Below are 12,001 nucleotides of genomic sequence, written 5' to 3' on the forward strand. Positions count from 1 at the left end.
TACAATGTAACTAACATTTAGCACTGAGACACTGGGCATGTCCCCCTTCCCCAAAGAAAACAAAAACATTTTTACTGCCTAGAAACTAGACTGTTGGGCAGCTGAAAAATGGTGTCTGTATTCTCTCCTGTCCCAAATAATTAAAAGCTCAAATAAAAAATCAGTAGTGAAACAAGAGTAAATAAAGTAGCAATGTGAAATGATATAAAGAAAGTTGTTGAATATCTGTTATTTAGGCAAAATATTCAAAACTTAATAATATGGCAACATTAAACGTAATTATAAATATATTTTAGCAATTCATCATGTATGCCTAATCAGACAGCCTTTTGGATAGTTGTCCATCTATGAAATATTTGTAATTTCAAAGTGAATTATATTTTTTTCTTATAATGTATATGACATTTAGTATCATGATCTTAAAACTGCACAGGGCTTTAGAAACATTAACTGATTAATTAATCATTCTGCCCATTTTTCATGAAAGGTCAAGTATTTATTTTACTACCACATGAAATAAGTGCTTGAGGAGGTGCTTTTTTGGCTGGGCAGAGAGGAACTACAAACACAAGGAGGTGCAGTGCTGCTTTAAAGAGATCATCTTCTTGATAGCTCATCCTGACTGTGTTTTAAAATCATATTTCACACAGAAAAAGCAATATTCACTGCTTACCTCTCTGTTCTATGCTGTGAATGACTGTCCTTCCCTGTTCATCCATAGCCAGTAGAAATGTGGTTATACATTCATTTTCCCCCTGCAAAGAGCAGGAAATGGATTTATCCTCTGAATAATCTGCAAAGGTAGAAAAGTCATTTATTAGATCAAATTAAATTTAATATGTAATAGCAAGAGAGATTGCTGCCATTATGTTTGTCTTATCTGTGGATGGTAAAGAGTAAAAGATGAAAGCAGAAGTATCCTCAGAATTTCTAATAAATGTTAACAACTTTTCTGCCAACTCAAGCTTTGTTTTATTTCTGAAGAACTGGTACTGTCAATCTGCACTGACCATCCAGGGCTCCATATTAATCTGGTGTTCTGTGAACTTCAATGAATGAAGTGCTTCCAAGATGCTTAACCACCTGCTCTCTAGGAAATATCATTGTCCCCAATGATAGGACAAAGTAATCATCATGTTCTCTTTGGTCTACAGCTACTCCCGCTGTGTCTAGATTATGTGTCAGAAGTAGAGATACCTGTATAAAACAGCAATGGACACTAGTAAAAGGGCTGCCATTTATTTCTTCCACAATATCCCTCTCAAAGATTAGTGTGCCCAGTACTGTCACAAGATTAAATAGAGATTAATAAGAGAAACCCGTGATTCTAGGATCTTTGTAATGTGATTCCAGGGGAAGCAGATAAAAAGTGACCTGAAATGACAGTCTGCCCCCATATATTTGTCTCTCAATTTCATGTAGAGCTGCACAAAACTTAATTATTTTTTTCCTTGGATGATTCCTAACTGGGGAACCTTTTCTGCTGAGAACAGTTCATTCAAAGGGAAGAGGGAGACAGGAGGAAGCTGGCTCTGAGGGATGATATAAAGCAAATAGGAAGATTGAAAATTGAGACTACAGGCCCACAGGCAGAAATACCATAATTTGGAGTGTAACCAATATGTAATATTTTTACAGAGCAAAAATACCTGACCTTTAAACTGTGTGCAATAATATCTCCGGGGGCTGAATGCCTGTTGAGTTTCCATATAACCCATGATTTGAATAGCCTTGTCAATCTAGGTAGGCTTTTCAATAAATTTATAGAACAACTTCTAATGCTTTATTTGAAGAGGTAAGAAAAACCAGTAAACTTCTCAAACATTTCTTTAAAAATAAATGTCACTCTCCATTGTTTCTTACCCATTCAAAACTCTTATTTAAATTTCATAAGCAACTATGCTCAAAATCTTAAGTCCTCAAACTTTAATATGAAAAGTGATTAAATGTGAATCTGTGAAATACAAAGTAGGAATTGGACAGGAACACGGATTTTAAAGAACCCTATGGTACATGAAGAAATAATTTCTCACTTTTTTTTTTTTCATATTGCTTATTATCATAAGACTTAGTCAATTAGTAAACACTATTAAACACAACAGAACATATGAAAGTATAAACAGCTGACTACTCTACCGTCCTTTTCTCTGCATGTTATAAAAGGAGACTCCCATCTGGCTGGATTTGAATGGAAACACACACTTGATTTGTGATAATCCTGTATTTAACCTGTTGCTTGTCCTTAGTGGCAGGGCAATGTGTTATCTATCAAGGTGACAGGCAGACAAGACTTGCTGATTTAACAAGATTGGGTTTTGTTAGACGGGCCACAAACTGCAGACTGAGTGTACTAAATTTATAGCCCTCTTCGCGGGGTCACAGTTCCAGTGACATTGTCAAAAGTTTTGCAATATTTGTTGTTTCCCAACTCTTTTAAAGCAAGCAGATCAAAAGAATAGTATCCTGCTTTAAAAAAAATAAAAAATAAAAAATAAAAAAAGATTAAATAATAATAAAAAAAGAAAAGAAAAAGGAGAGGAAAGGGTAGTTGTTAGCTATACTGAAGGCAGAGAAAAACTTGCAGGCATATTCCAAATATCATCCAGAAGGCAGTAACTGCAAATATATTGCCTATTCTTAGACTGCAATTTTTAATTTAAAGTCATAATTTAAGACCAAGGGGAGAAGAAATCTGATCATGCACAAGGATGTAGAAATGAAAGCAAAGATGCTAGTTCAAGCTATTCAGAACCCAGCTTATGGTTACTGGTTTTTTTTCCTCTGATGTTACTTTCAGGATGATGGATCACTAAGACAGACTGCTGCATAGATTATGCTCAGTTCCCCAGTACAAAAATTTGCCTAGGTAGGTAAACTCCTGTAATTTACAGCTGTTAAATTTTCCATGTTTTTTGGGGAATTGTACTTCCCCCCCTTCTGCCTGCAGCCTTATGCCATTAATTTATATGGTCTTTGAAATCAATGGAGTTACAGTGGAAGAACTGGATAACTGGCAAGCTAGAGCCATGTTTCCTAGCACATACTTAAATGAAAGACTGAAAAAAAATAATACTGTAAATGTAAATCTGATTATGCTCTTTCTTGTTTGTCTTTTGCTCAACAAAAGTGCTTTTTTTTTTGGACAGTCTCATCTCACTTGGAGTCAGAGCAACAGAGCAGTGCTGATGCAGAGGATGCCACACTGTGGCATCCAAGTTGTTGCTGCACTGGGAATTTGTGCAGTCCCAGCACTATGGGGAAGGAAAAACCTCCAAGGAAAGTGTAACTGTCCCTGAGCCGCAGTTCCTCCTGGGTAGCGAATGGAGCGACAAGGGCTCCTCTTACACCCACCCGGCGAAGGGGAGATCGGCCCGATTTGATATTAAACATGGATTAAAAGAAATACTGAAAAGCGATGCCTGCAGCGGAGATACGCCCAGGAAAGGCGAAGTCCCCGGCCCCTCCAGGTGCGCTGCGGCACCTGCAGCCCCGCGGAGCGGCCGCGGGGGCAGGGCGGGCGCGCCCAGAAACGGGAACAGGCAAAGCCTGCGCTCCTCGGGTTGCTCCACGCTTCCTGTCCTCGTGTTGCAACACACAAACGCAAGAGAAAGTAAACCTTTAAGTGCTGATACTTCGTTTAACCATTTGAAAGCGATTTCTAGCTTTCCAAAAGCCTTGCAGAGGTGAAGCAGCTGGCACGCACAGCAGGAAGCAGCAGCCTGCTGCTACACCGAGTTGCTCGAAAATCTGTCTGAAATTATCTGTGGTGATCCAATTATACCACTTTGAGAAAGGTTTTTTGTTCAGGTAATACAGTCTTCAATGGAGGATTTTTCTTTATTTTTATTATTTTCAGGATTATTTTTTTCCCCTCAGGAAAAACAATGGGAGCTGCCTCCATGGCACAACCATCCCCGGGAGCTATTGCACGAGCCTTGCAAATGAATCATAGTTAGCAATAGCTTTTTTTTTTTTTTTTTTTTTTTTTTTTTTAGGGATTAGGATGGGAGCAGCTCTCCAGCTTTTACTCCAGCAGTTGCTGTAGCTGCTGCAACTAAATTTAAAAGAATTAGCTGACAGCCCCAGTCGGGGTAGCAGAGGACATGAAAAATGGGAAACAAGCAGGCACAGGAGATGATGATGTCATGCTCATATTTCTGCGACCTCTGTCAGTGGGAACAGAGCCATATAAGTGACTGTTCCTACTCTTGATTAGTATTCATTTTATTTGAAAACAGGCTGGTTTATATCTTCCTAGCAATAAATATCTGCCATCTAGCATAAGCCACCTGGAAGCCTTACTCACACAGAGGTATAATAAAAGTGCTCACATGGTTTTGAAGGTTGAAAAGATTTTCAGATTTATAAACAAATACTGATGTCTGGACAGGGAAAGCATAATAATAATTTTAATAAAAGTACAAAACTAGAATTGATTTTCCTTGCAAGGGCAATATCTGCAACTCTGTTGGAAAGATGTGTATCAGTGGAAATTTTGCACGTAGACAGCCCTGGATGGGCTTCCAATGGCTTTCAGGCACAGGCCTTAGGAATGCACACAGCATTCTGCATTGGCATCCCAACTTTTACATTTCTCTGGTTTAATGCTTGTGTTTACCTCTGTGATGTGGCTGTAGTGCACCTGTGTCCTGCCTCATCTAACAATTACATTTTGCCATAAAGTTGGGGTAAGAGTTGCCATAAGAAGAAATACAGTCTGCCTACACTACAGACAAGCACCTTCCTCTACAGGAAAGAAAAAGTCTTTGAAGAAGTATTTCAATTAAGGTTGTGCAGGTTTTGTTTGTTTGGGATTTTTTATTTTTTTTTGAGAGTACTATCTTATTCAAGGTTAATTCCTATTCCAGAAATTCCTATTGATGGAGGGCAGTTTTGAATCACAACAAGCAACTGAAAGATGTGCTTAGACTTCAGAATAACAGGAACATCTCAATAAAACCTGACAAGAAGCAGAATGTCTTTGCCACAGGTTAAAGGGCTGCATCTAGCTGCCACCTATAATCAAGAGTTTGCATAAGGACTGGAGTCAGGTTTTGCACTTGTATGGTAAAAGAAGCCACACTGAAACTCATGGTACAGGTGTGACTTAACCTCAGGGGCTTTCATCATCCACTTATTTGCAGGGACTTGTATGTTTTAAATTCTGTCCTTTCTTTTACATAAACTGCTTAGACAGCAGGTGTGACCCAATGAGTTAATTAACCTGAAGGAGTGATACCAGCATTTCCTACTTACCACAGAAGAACTGTAGACAGACAGCAATTGCCTCATGATCCCTAATGTAATTCCATGGCAGAAAAACAAGGCTACTTTTAAATATAAAATTACTGAAAGTGGAAACTATCACAAATCATGTACACACAGAAAAGGAAGACTGAGTGTACAAACCCTCTGCAGTGCTGACAGTTACATCAACCAATTTGCATTTTTCACTGCATTCTTCCAGTGAGTTGTCATCCAAAGCCAAGTGACATTCCACACAGCTCCTGTGGAAAATAATTCAGCAGCTCATCAATCTCTGCCTGTCACTAAGGAACAATGTAAAAGCCAGTACGTGTGCATCTGCATTTTATAAAGAAGCTAAACAAAAGGTCTGTGCTATGGATACAGCAGTCCTCAGAAATATACATATTGCCACCAAAAAAACCCAACCCAACCAAAAGAAAAAAACCCACCTGAATAAAGGTATTGTGGATAAACTCTCTTTTGTCCTCTTTTCTCTCCCAGCTTACTAGCTACCAGACAGAACCCCAGGCAATATTATTCCTGTAGGTCTATCAAAGACATGGGGTTACTCACACATAATATTCATTTTCAGCAATAAATATCCTGAACTAAACTCAGACTAAATACCAGTCAAAGGAATGTCTATCTGATGAACAATATTTGAAATTGACTTCAGAGAGATCAAGCTGGGGCACCTACTATAAGTCTTCTTTTTTCAAAGTCTATTGAATGTTGTATTAAAAGAGTATTCAGGTGTCTCTACAGATGTCTCACGGGTGTCTCAGAAGTTATTTGTTTAGATACTGATTATACTAATGCAATACATTGGAATTTTTTTAATTTTAATGGTGGAATTACAGAAATATTATTTAAAAACAAAATTCCTTTGGAAGTCTTAGAAAATCTTTCCAGAAATTAAATGAGGATTTTAATAAATCCAGAGTTCACCCATGAAAAATGCATCAATGAGCAGAATTCATATATGGAAATTTTTATGCAAAATGTGTCCTGAGGATTCTTCACAAATAGCTTCAGCCGTATTGAGAGACTGAGACCCTGAGAAGCAGCCTGAAAGACTGACTGCTTAAAGAAAAGCAAAGAACTGTAACAAAGCACCCAAAAAACCTCTTGCCATCTCCTGTTGCATTGAGTTACATATATCCATGGGAATATGCTGAGGCTGCTGAGATTATCTTCACGGGATGGAGATGACCTTACCATTTGCTCTGGAGATGGTGAATAGTAAAAGCAAGCTATGGGTAATGGGATAGCCTCTATCTCATGGAGACAAGTTCAGTGGTGTTGGTTGTTTTGTCATATTTGCCATGTTTCTCATACTACCACTCTTTTTCTCAGCTGCCTGGCCATTAATCTCAGTCCTTTCATGTCTTTCAGTGCTCTCAGTTACCCTACCCAGAAATGTTCTCTTTTGGCTTTCCCTGTCTTGTGTTTCAGCAAGGGAAGTAACTGCAACAGTGAGAAAAGATCTAACACTGCATACAATATACACGTTGAAATAGGCTAAGGTAATGCCCAATGTGTAACTTAATATTTCTTATTCTCTGCCAAATTGGACGGAGCAAAGCAGGAACATTGTCCTTCGTGTTTTGAGCAGCTGCACCCAGAAGGTCCCTGTACTTAAAGCTTTAAACAAAGTGTTTGGCTTGGTTTTGTAGGTCTAATTTAGCACTAACATAAATGGTGATTAAATCATGTGCCATAGAATAATTTTTCATCTTGGATATAGCATAGACTGCAATGACAGGCATGACAATACAGTGTCAGAGAGCTGGTATGGAAGAGAAATGAGCCTCAACTCTAAACAGAGACATGACATCATCATGAAACACTAATTCTACTTACACTGACTCAAGAAGCAAAACCAGGTTCATGAGTAACATGTATTCTGTGAAGCCTAATTCAACTTCTAGCTTAAGTTTCTACTAAAACTTGATTGTTTTGGACTGACTTCAGCCCTGCAAGAGCTCATATAATGCAAGCACAGGCATGAGTGAGCTTAGAGTGGTCAGCTTTATGCCACACAGTTTTGGTTGCTTTTGCTATCGTGCACTGTATCAAACACCATGCATCACAGCAGGAAAGCTACATAAGTTTATGTGCTCAGTGAACAGAAGACATCTCACCATTAACAATCAATTTATACATGACCCACTGATTTCACCCCCAGATTATGACCTAGTTTATCATAGTTGGGCCTATTTAATTCAGCTAAGCTTAACTGAATTTGGACTATGGATTTACACATGTGTAAAACCTGAGCAGACAGTGTGACCTTATTAATTCATGTGCATGAGAACAGTAATACAAATGCCACTTCTTTCTGCGAGTCCTCGTTTTTACCGTAGCAGCAATATTGGGATGTTTTCATTCTGTACTGTGGACTGGAAGGAGGTTCATCTGTTTTGCTCTGATCATATGAGGCCACTATTCTGATTAGTTGTATAGCCAGGGACAGCAGTGAAAGTCTGATGTTTTACTTGTGCTGCTTGAAGGCGATTAAACTGTTTTCCATAAAGTCCTTTTGTACAAGAGTATTGCTAATAAATGATTGATGTACAAGTTACAGCTACACCTCTCAAAGGGCAAAGAAGCTCTTGAGTTCTGGTGTGTGAATCCAGTTTCCAGCAGTGGCAGCAAGTTTGCTGCTTAGACAGGAAATTTATACCTGAATGATACAATCAGAAATGTAAAACCAATACATTACCGCCTGGAACTGCAGGGGTCACTGCAGAGAGGGCATTTTTCACACGTTTGGCCTGAAGCCCCCGGATGGGTGCAAGCACACGACCCACAGATGCATTTGCCTCTCCCACTGCACAGGGTCCCATCCTCAGCAATGCAGGTGCTGGTGTCAGTTGTGCAATTGCAGTATTCACCTGCCCATCCACTGTGGCACACACATTCCCCGCAGTCACAGTCACCATTGCCTGGGAAAACATTGATTATACTTTAAATCAGTCTCTTAATAAGAATCTGAGGGATTTTAAATAATTCTCCATAATAGCAGATCTTTCCCCCTCTCGAACTGTTCTAACTCTTCAACAACCTTCTTCCTCCCTCAGCATTTCGGTTTTAAGCCAGAGGATCAACTTTTCTCTTTGGCTCTAAGCCAGTGCAGCTCCCTTCTCTTCACTGGAGTCCTCCACACAGATCTTATCTCCTGACACTGCACAACCTAGTGGGTAAATCCTGTTTTATTTTTAGCAACATAATTTCAGCCTATCTCTTTAGGGCTGGTTCCTACCCCATTGTTTCAATAGAATCACTTCTAATTTACAGTTGTATAGCCCAGGAAAAAAAACCTCCACATAAATAAATGTTCACAATTTCTGATTATATCTTACTAAGATAAACCAAGAATCACTGAGGTTACTAGGTTAAAATTATATTTAAAAAATCAGAATTATCCTAAAAGTTATTAATTCAGATTGATTAATAAGAATGCTATGCTTTGGTAATGATGTCAGAGGCAAAGTGCACACTGGTTAACACCAGTGGATGTCAATATACTTACCTAAGCTTCCTTGGAGCTACAATCACCTATATCCATTACAAGCCTGACCCAGCATGGTGGTGGCTGATAGGCTCCAATACAACTTAGAATAGCTATGGAGTGGTTCGAGGTGCCTCATTTTTAAATTTGAAAACAGGGTTAAAAATGGTTTCTTGTTTTAAGTTGAAAGGTCATTCAGAAGTAGTAAATTACAGTTTATGCTGAAGTGATTACAACTGAATATATGATTAACATAAAGATTCCCAAGCTCAGAGCTAAGAGTGAGACAATGAAGTGCTAAAAACGGTGTCAAAGGACTTTACCTCCACACTGGAGCCCTCTGTGCCTCACACACGAGAAGTCGTCGCACTCGCAGCGCGGCCCGTAGACCTTCCCGTGCAGGGAGGGGTGGCAGAGGCAGTGCCCGCAGTAGCAGTCGCCTCTCCCGCTGCAGGAGCTCTGCTCTCCCGAGCCCTTGCAGGAGCTGGTCCCCAGGGAGCTCTCCTCGCACTCGCAGCGCGGCCCCACGTACCCCGGGCTGCAGAGACACACCCCGCACTCCAAAGATCCTCTCCCGTTGTTGCATTTTGGGCTGTTCATCTCGGCCTTTGCCTTACAGTTACAGCTGCACTGGGGTTGAATTTCCACCTCCAGCACATCACTGAGCCCCACTGGTTTTATCACAATGTGCCTGCTGGTTTTATCACATGAGGAGAGGCTTACAGTCACGTTGAAAGAGACCTGGAAGAGAAAATGGTGACTGGACAGACCTGCCAGTCTGCAGAGTACTCTGGAAGCACATACAGAGGACAGAAGGACAGAGGGTTGTAGATGCCACCTGCTTTTGCAGTAACTTGTTTGGAGGAAGATTATTTGGCAAAGAGCAAACTCTCTACCTTGGTGTCCTAAATTCTCTGGAATTAATGTCTTTTCAGAATTTCTTCTTTACTTACTGTGTCTCCCACTTTCACATTGGAGCATTTCCTCTTATGTGGGAAAAAGGTCCCGTTGTTACAGATGGCCATGAAAGAGAGATTGAGCCCTTCTGTCTCTCCCAGGACCTCCAGCTCTACTTCAGACCTCAGCTCCTTAAAGGAAAAATGCAGGAGATGAATGGAGCGATAGCACTGCCAAGTGCTGCTGATACCCCACCTCTGTGTAATGTGGATTGTAACTAATCCCAACCTACACAGGAGTAAATCTGTGGGTTTAGCACTTTATTTACAGACTTCTCTATTGCAAGAGAAATGGAGAACTAGCAAAACAAAGCAAGTGCCGACAGAACCATCTTGCAGAGGGAAGCAGTGGTGGAATCAGCTTAATATCCGTTATCACTGAGCTTATTTCCTGCCCTTGCAGGAGAATAAATTCAATATTTTATTAAATCATCTTTCATCACTAAGTGCTCTGCTGACTGATGCAGGTTTTTCTTTAGCTCTAGTCTTGCCAAGGAATGGATTTTTGTCCCTGATTGTATTGCTAGCACTGGGCTTTTCCTGATTAGGCAGCCTGTGTCAATATTGCTCCTTGTTTATCTCTGCTGGTACAATCAAACCTCACAATCTCTCTCACAGCAGGGCAAGCTCTGAGCTCAATTTTTCATCAGTGCTCATGACTGAGCTTGGTGTTTCCACGGCTAGTGCCAGACTCAAGTCTCATGGAGCTCCTGCAGCCATGGGGCTCACTCCATTCCTTTCTTCTCCAAATGGAAATTCTTGCTTCATAAGCTGTCGGTGCTATTTCAAGCTGTATTTATCAACATACTAATTTCTTAAATCAATTTGTTCAAACTTGGATTTCTTAAGTGAAAAACTTACCCCATGAACTCTCTCACACCCAGGTTTTTATGTGTAATATTTTAAAATGCTTTATAGCCACTTGCTTACACAACTTAGCCTTAATCCAAAGCTTATAGCTGACCATGGGGAAACTCCCTATGACTTCATCAGACTGTGGATCCAGTAACTGGAAATTTTTTCAAAAGTACCTGAGCAATTGCTGAGGAAAAGTCTCACTGACTTGGCTTCGTGCCTTTGTGAGCTTAAATGCTTTACAAAATATCCCCTGCACTTCAATCAGAGCATGAGGACCTCGATGACCTTACTTCAGTGAGTAATTCTAGTCAAAGCATCAGGATGACTCACTAGAATAAAGGTCTGGTGGGGCAAAATAAACTAGAAGTAGAATAGGTATAAGCCTGCACAGCTAACAACTCACTGTCCTTTGTACATGTCTTGGAATCCCTGGAAATTTGTCTTAGAGCTGTGTTTGGTGAGGGTTTTTTTAACATATTTTCATTTAAAGAACCTTGACATTAAACCAAAGCACTTTAATAAAGGACAGCAACATGTGGCGCAAGACATATGCACATAATACCCAAAGCTCTTTAGAGTACAAAACCAGAACAGAAAATCTGTGTACTTCTTATCAAGTTGCTAGCCTTGGTAGCTCTGGATGTGAGAGAAAAGAAAAAGGAAAAAAAAGGAAAAAGAAAAAAAAAGGAAAAAGAAAAAAAAAGGAAAAAGAAAAAAAAGGGAAAAAGAAAAAAAAGGGAAAAAAGGGGAAAAGAGGGAAAAAAGGAAAAAAGATAGAAAAAGATAGAAGGAAGAAGGAAGAAGGAAGAAGGAAGAAAGGAAAAAAAGGAAAAATAAAAAAGGGGGAAAAAAGGAAAAAGAAAAAAGGAAAATAAAAAGAAAAAAGGAAAATAAAAAGAAAAAAGATAAATAGAAGGAATTTTTCTGAAATTTTTAAATCCTGAAATAACTTCACTCAAATTGCCTGATATCTGTAATTAAGCCTACAGCTCAGCAATACAAAGTTATGCAGAATTCAATGTTAAACAAAGCAAGCAGAAATATGCTTACAGAAAAAAATGAATCATACTTGGAAAGAACATGAGAACTTTCTGTAACAAATATTTTGACAGCTCAGACTTTCTTAACTTGCTTACTTCCTCTCTGAAGAATTTAGATGGCAGCACATGGAGAATGGTGTTAGCAAACCTCATGTTTGTACAGCAAGCAAAGACTTGAAAGCACTTTTCAAATGTTAAAAGGTTTAGTCTAACTCTGCTCTCGGAGGGCAAAGAGTTATTTATTCCTTTTTTTGTGAGTAAAGAAACAGAGACACTGTTTCAATGCAGAGCATTGAATTACACTGCTGAGACTGTCATGAGAGGGCTGCAGCAAAAATTGGAATTAGATCTTGTTTTGCATGTGATTTTTAACCTCCATTTCCCCC

At 39.4% G+C, this 12,001-nt stretch overlaps 1 protein-coding gene across 2 annotated transcripts in view; it reads right to left on the minus strand.

Moving 5' to 3' along the window:
* ITGB6 (integrin, beta 6) overlaps positions 1-12,001 on the minus strand; it is a 31,873-nt gene that overhangs the window by 3,804 nt on the left and 16,068 nt on the right. For both annotated transcript variants that reach the window (XM_009996087.1, XM_009996086.1), the window contains 5 exons: positions 9,715-9,849; positions 9,085-9,502; positions 7,973-8,195; positions 5,410-5,507; positions 674-793 (listed from right to left, as the gene is read on the minus strand). In XM_009996087.1, the coding sequence (XP_009994389.1) occupies positions 674-793; positions 5,410-5,507; positions 7,973-8,195; positions 9,085-9,502; positions 9,715-9,849 (994 nt within the window). The remainder of the gene's footprint in view (positions 1-673; positions 794-5,409; positions 5,508-7,972; positions 8,196-9,084; positions 9,503-9,714; positions 9,850-12,001) is intronic.

The sequence above is a fragment of the Chaetura pelagica genome, unplaced genomic scaffold (genome assembly GCF_000747805.2).
Source record: "Chaetura pelagica isolate M959 unplaced genomic scaffold, ChaPel_1.0 scaffold3, whole genome shotgun sequence".
Classification (NCBI taxonomy): Eukaryota; Metazoa; Chordata; class Aves; order Apodiformes; family Apodidae; genus Chaetura; species Chaetura pelagica.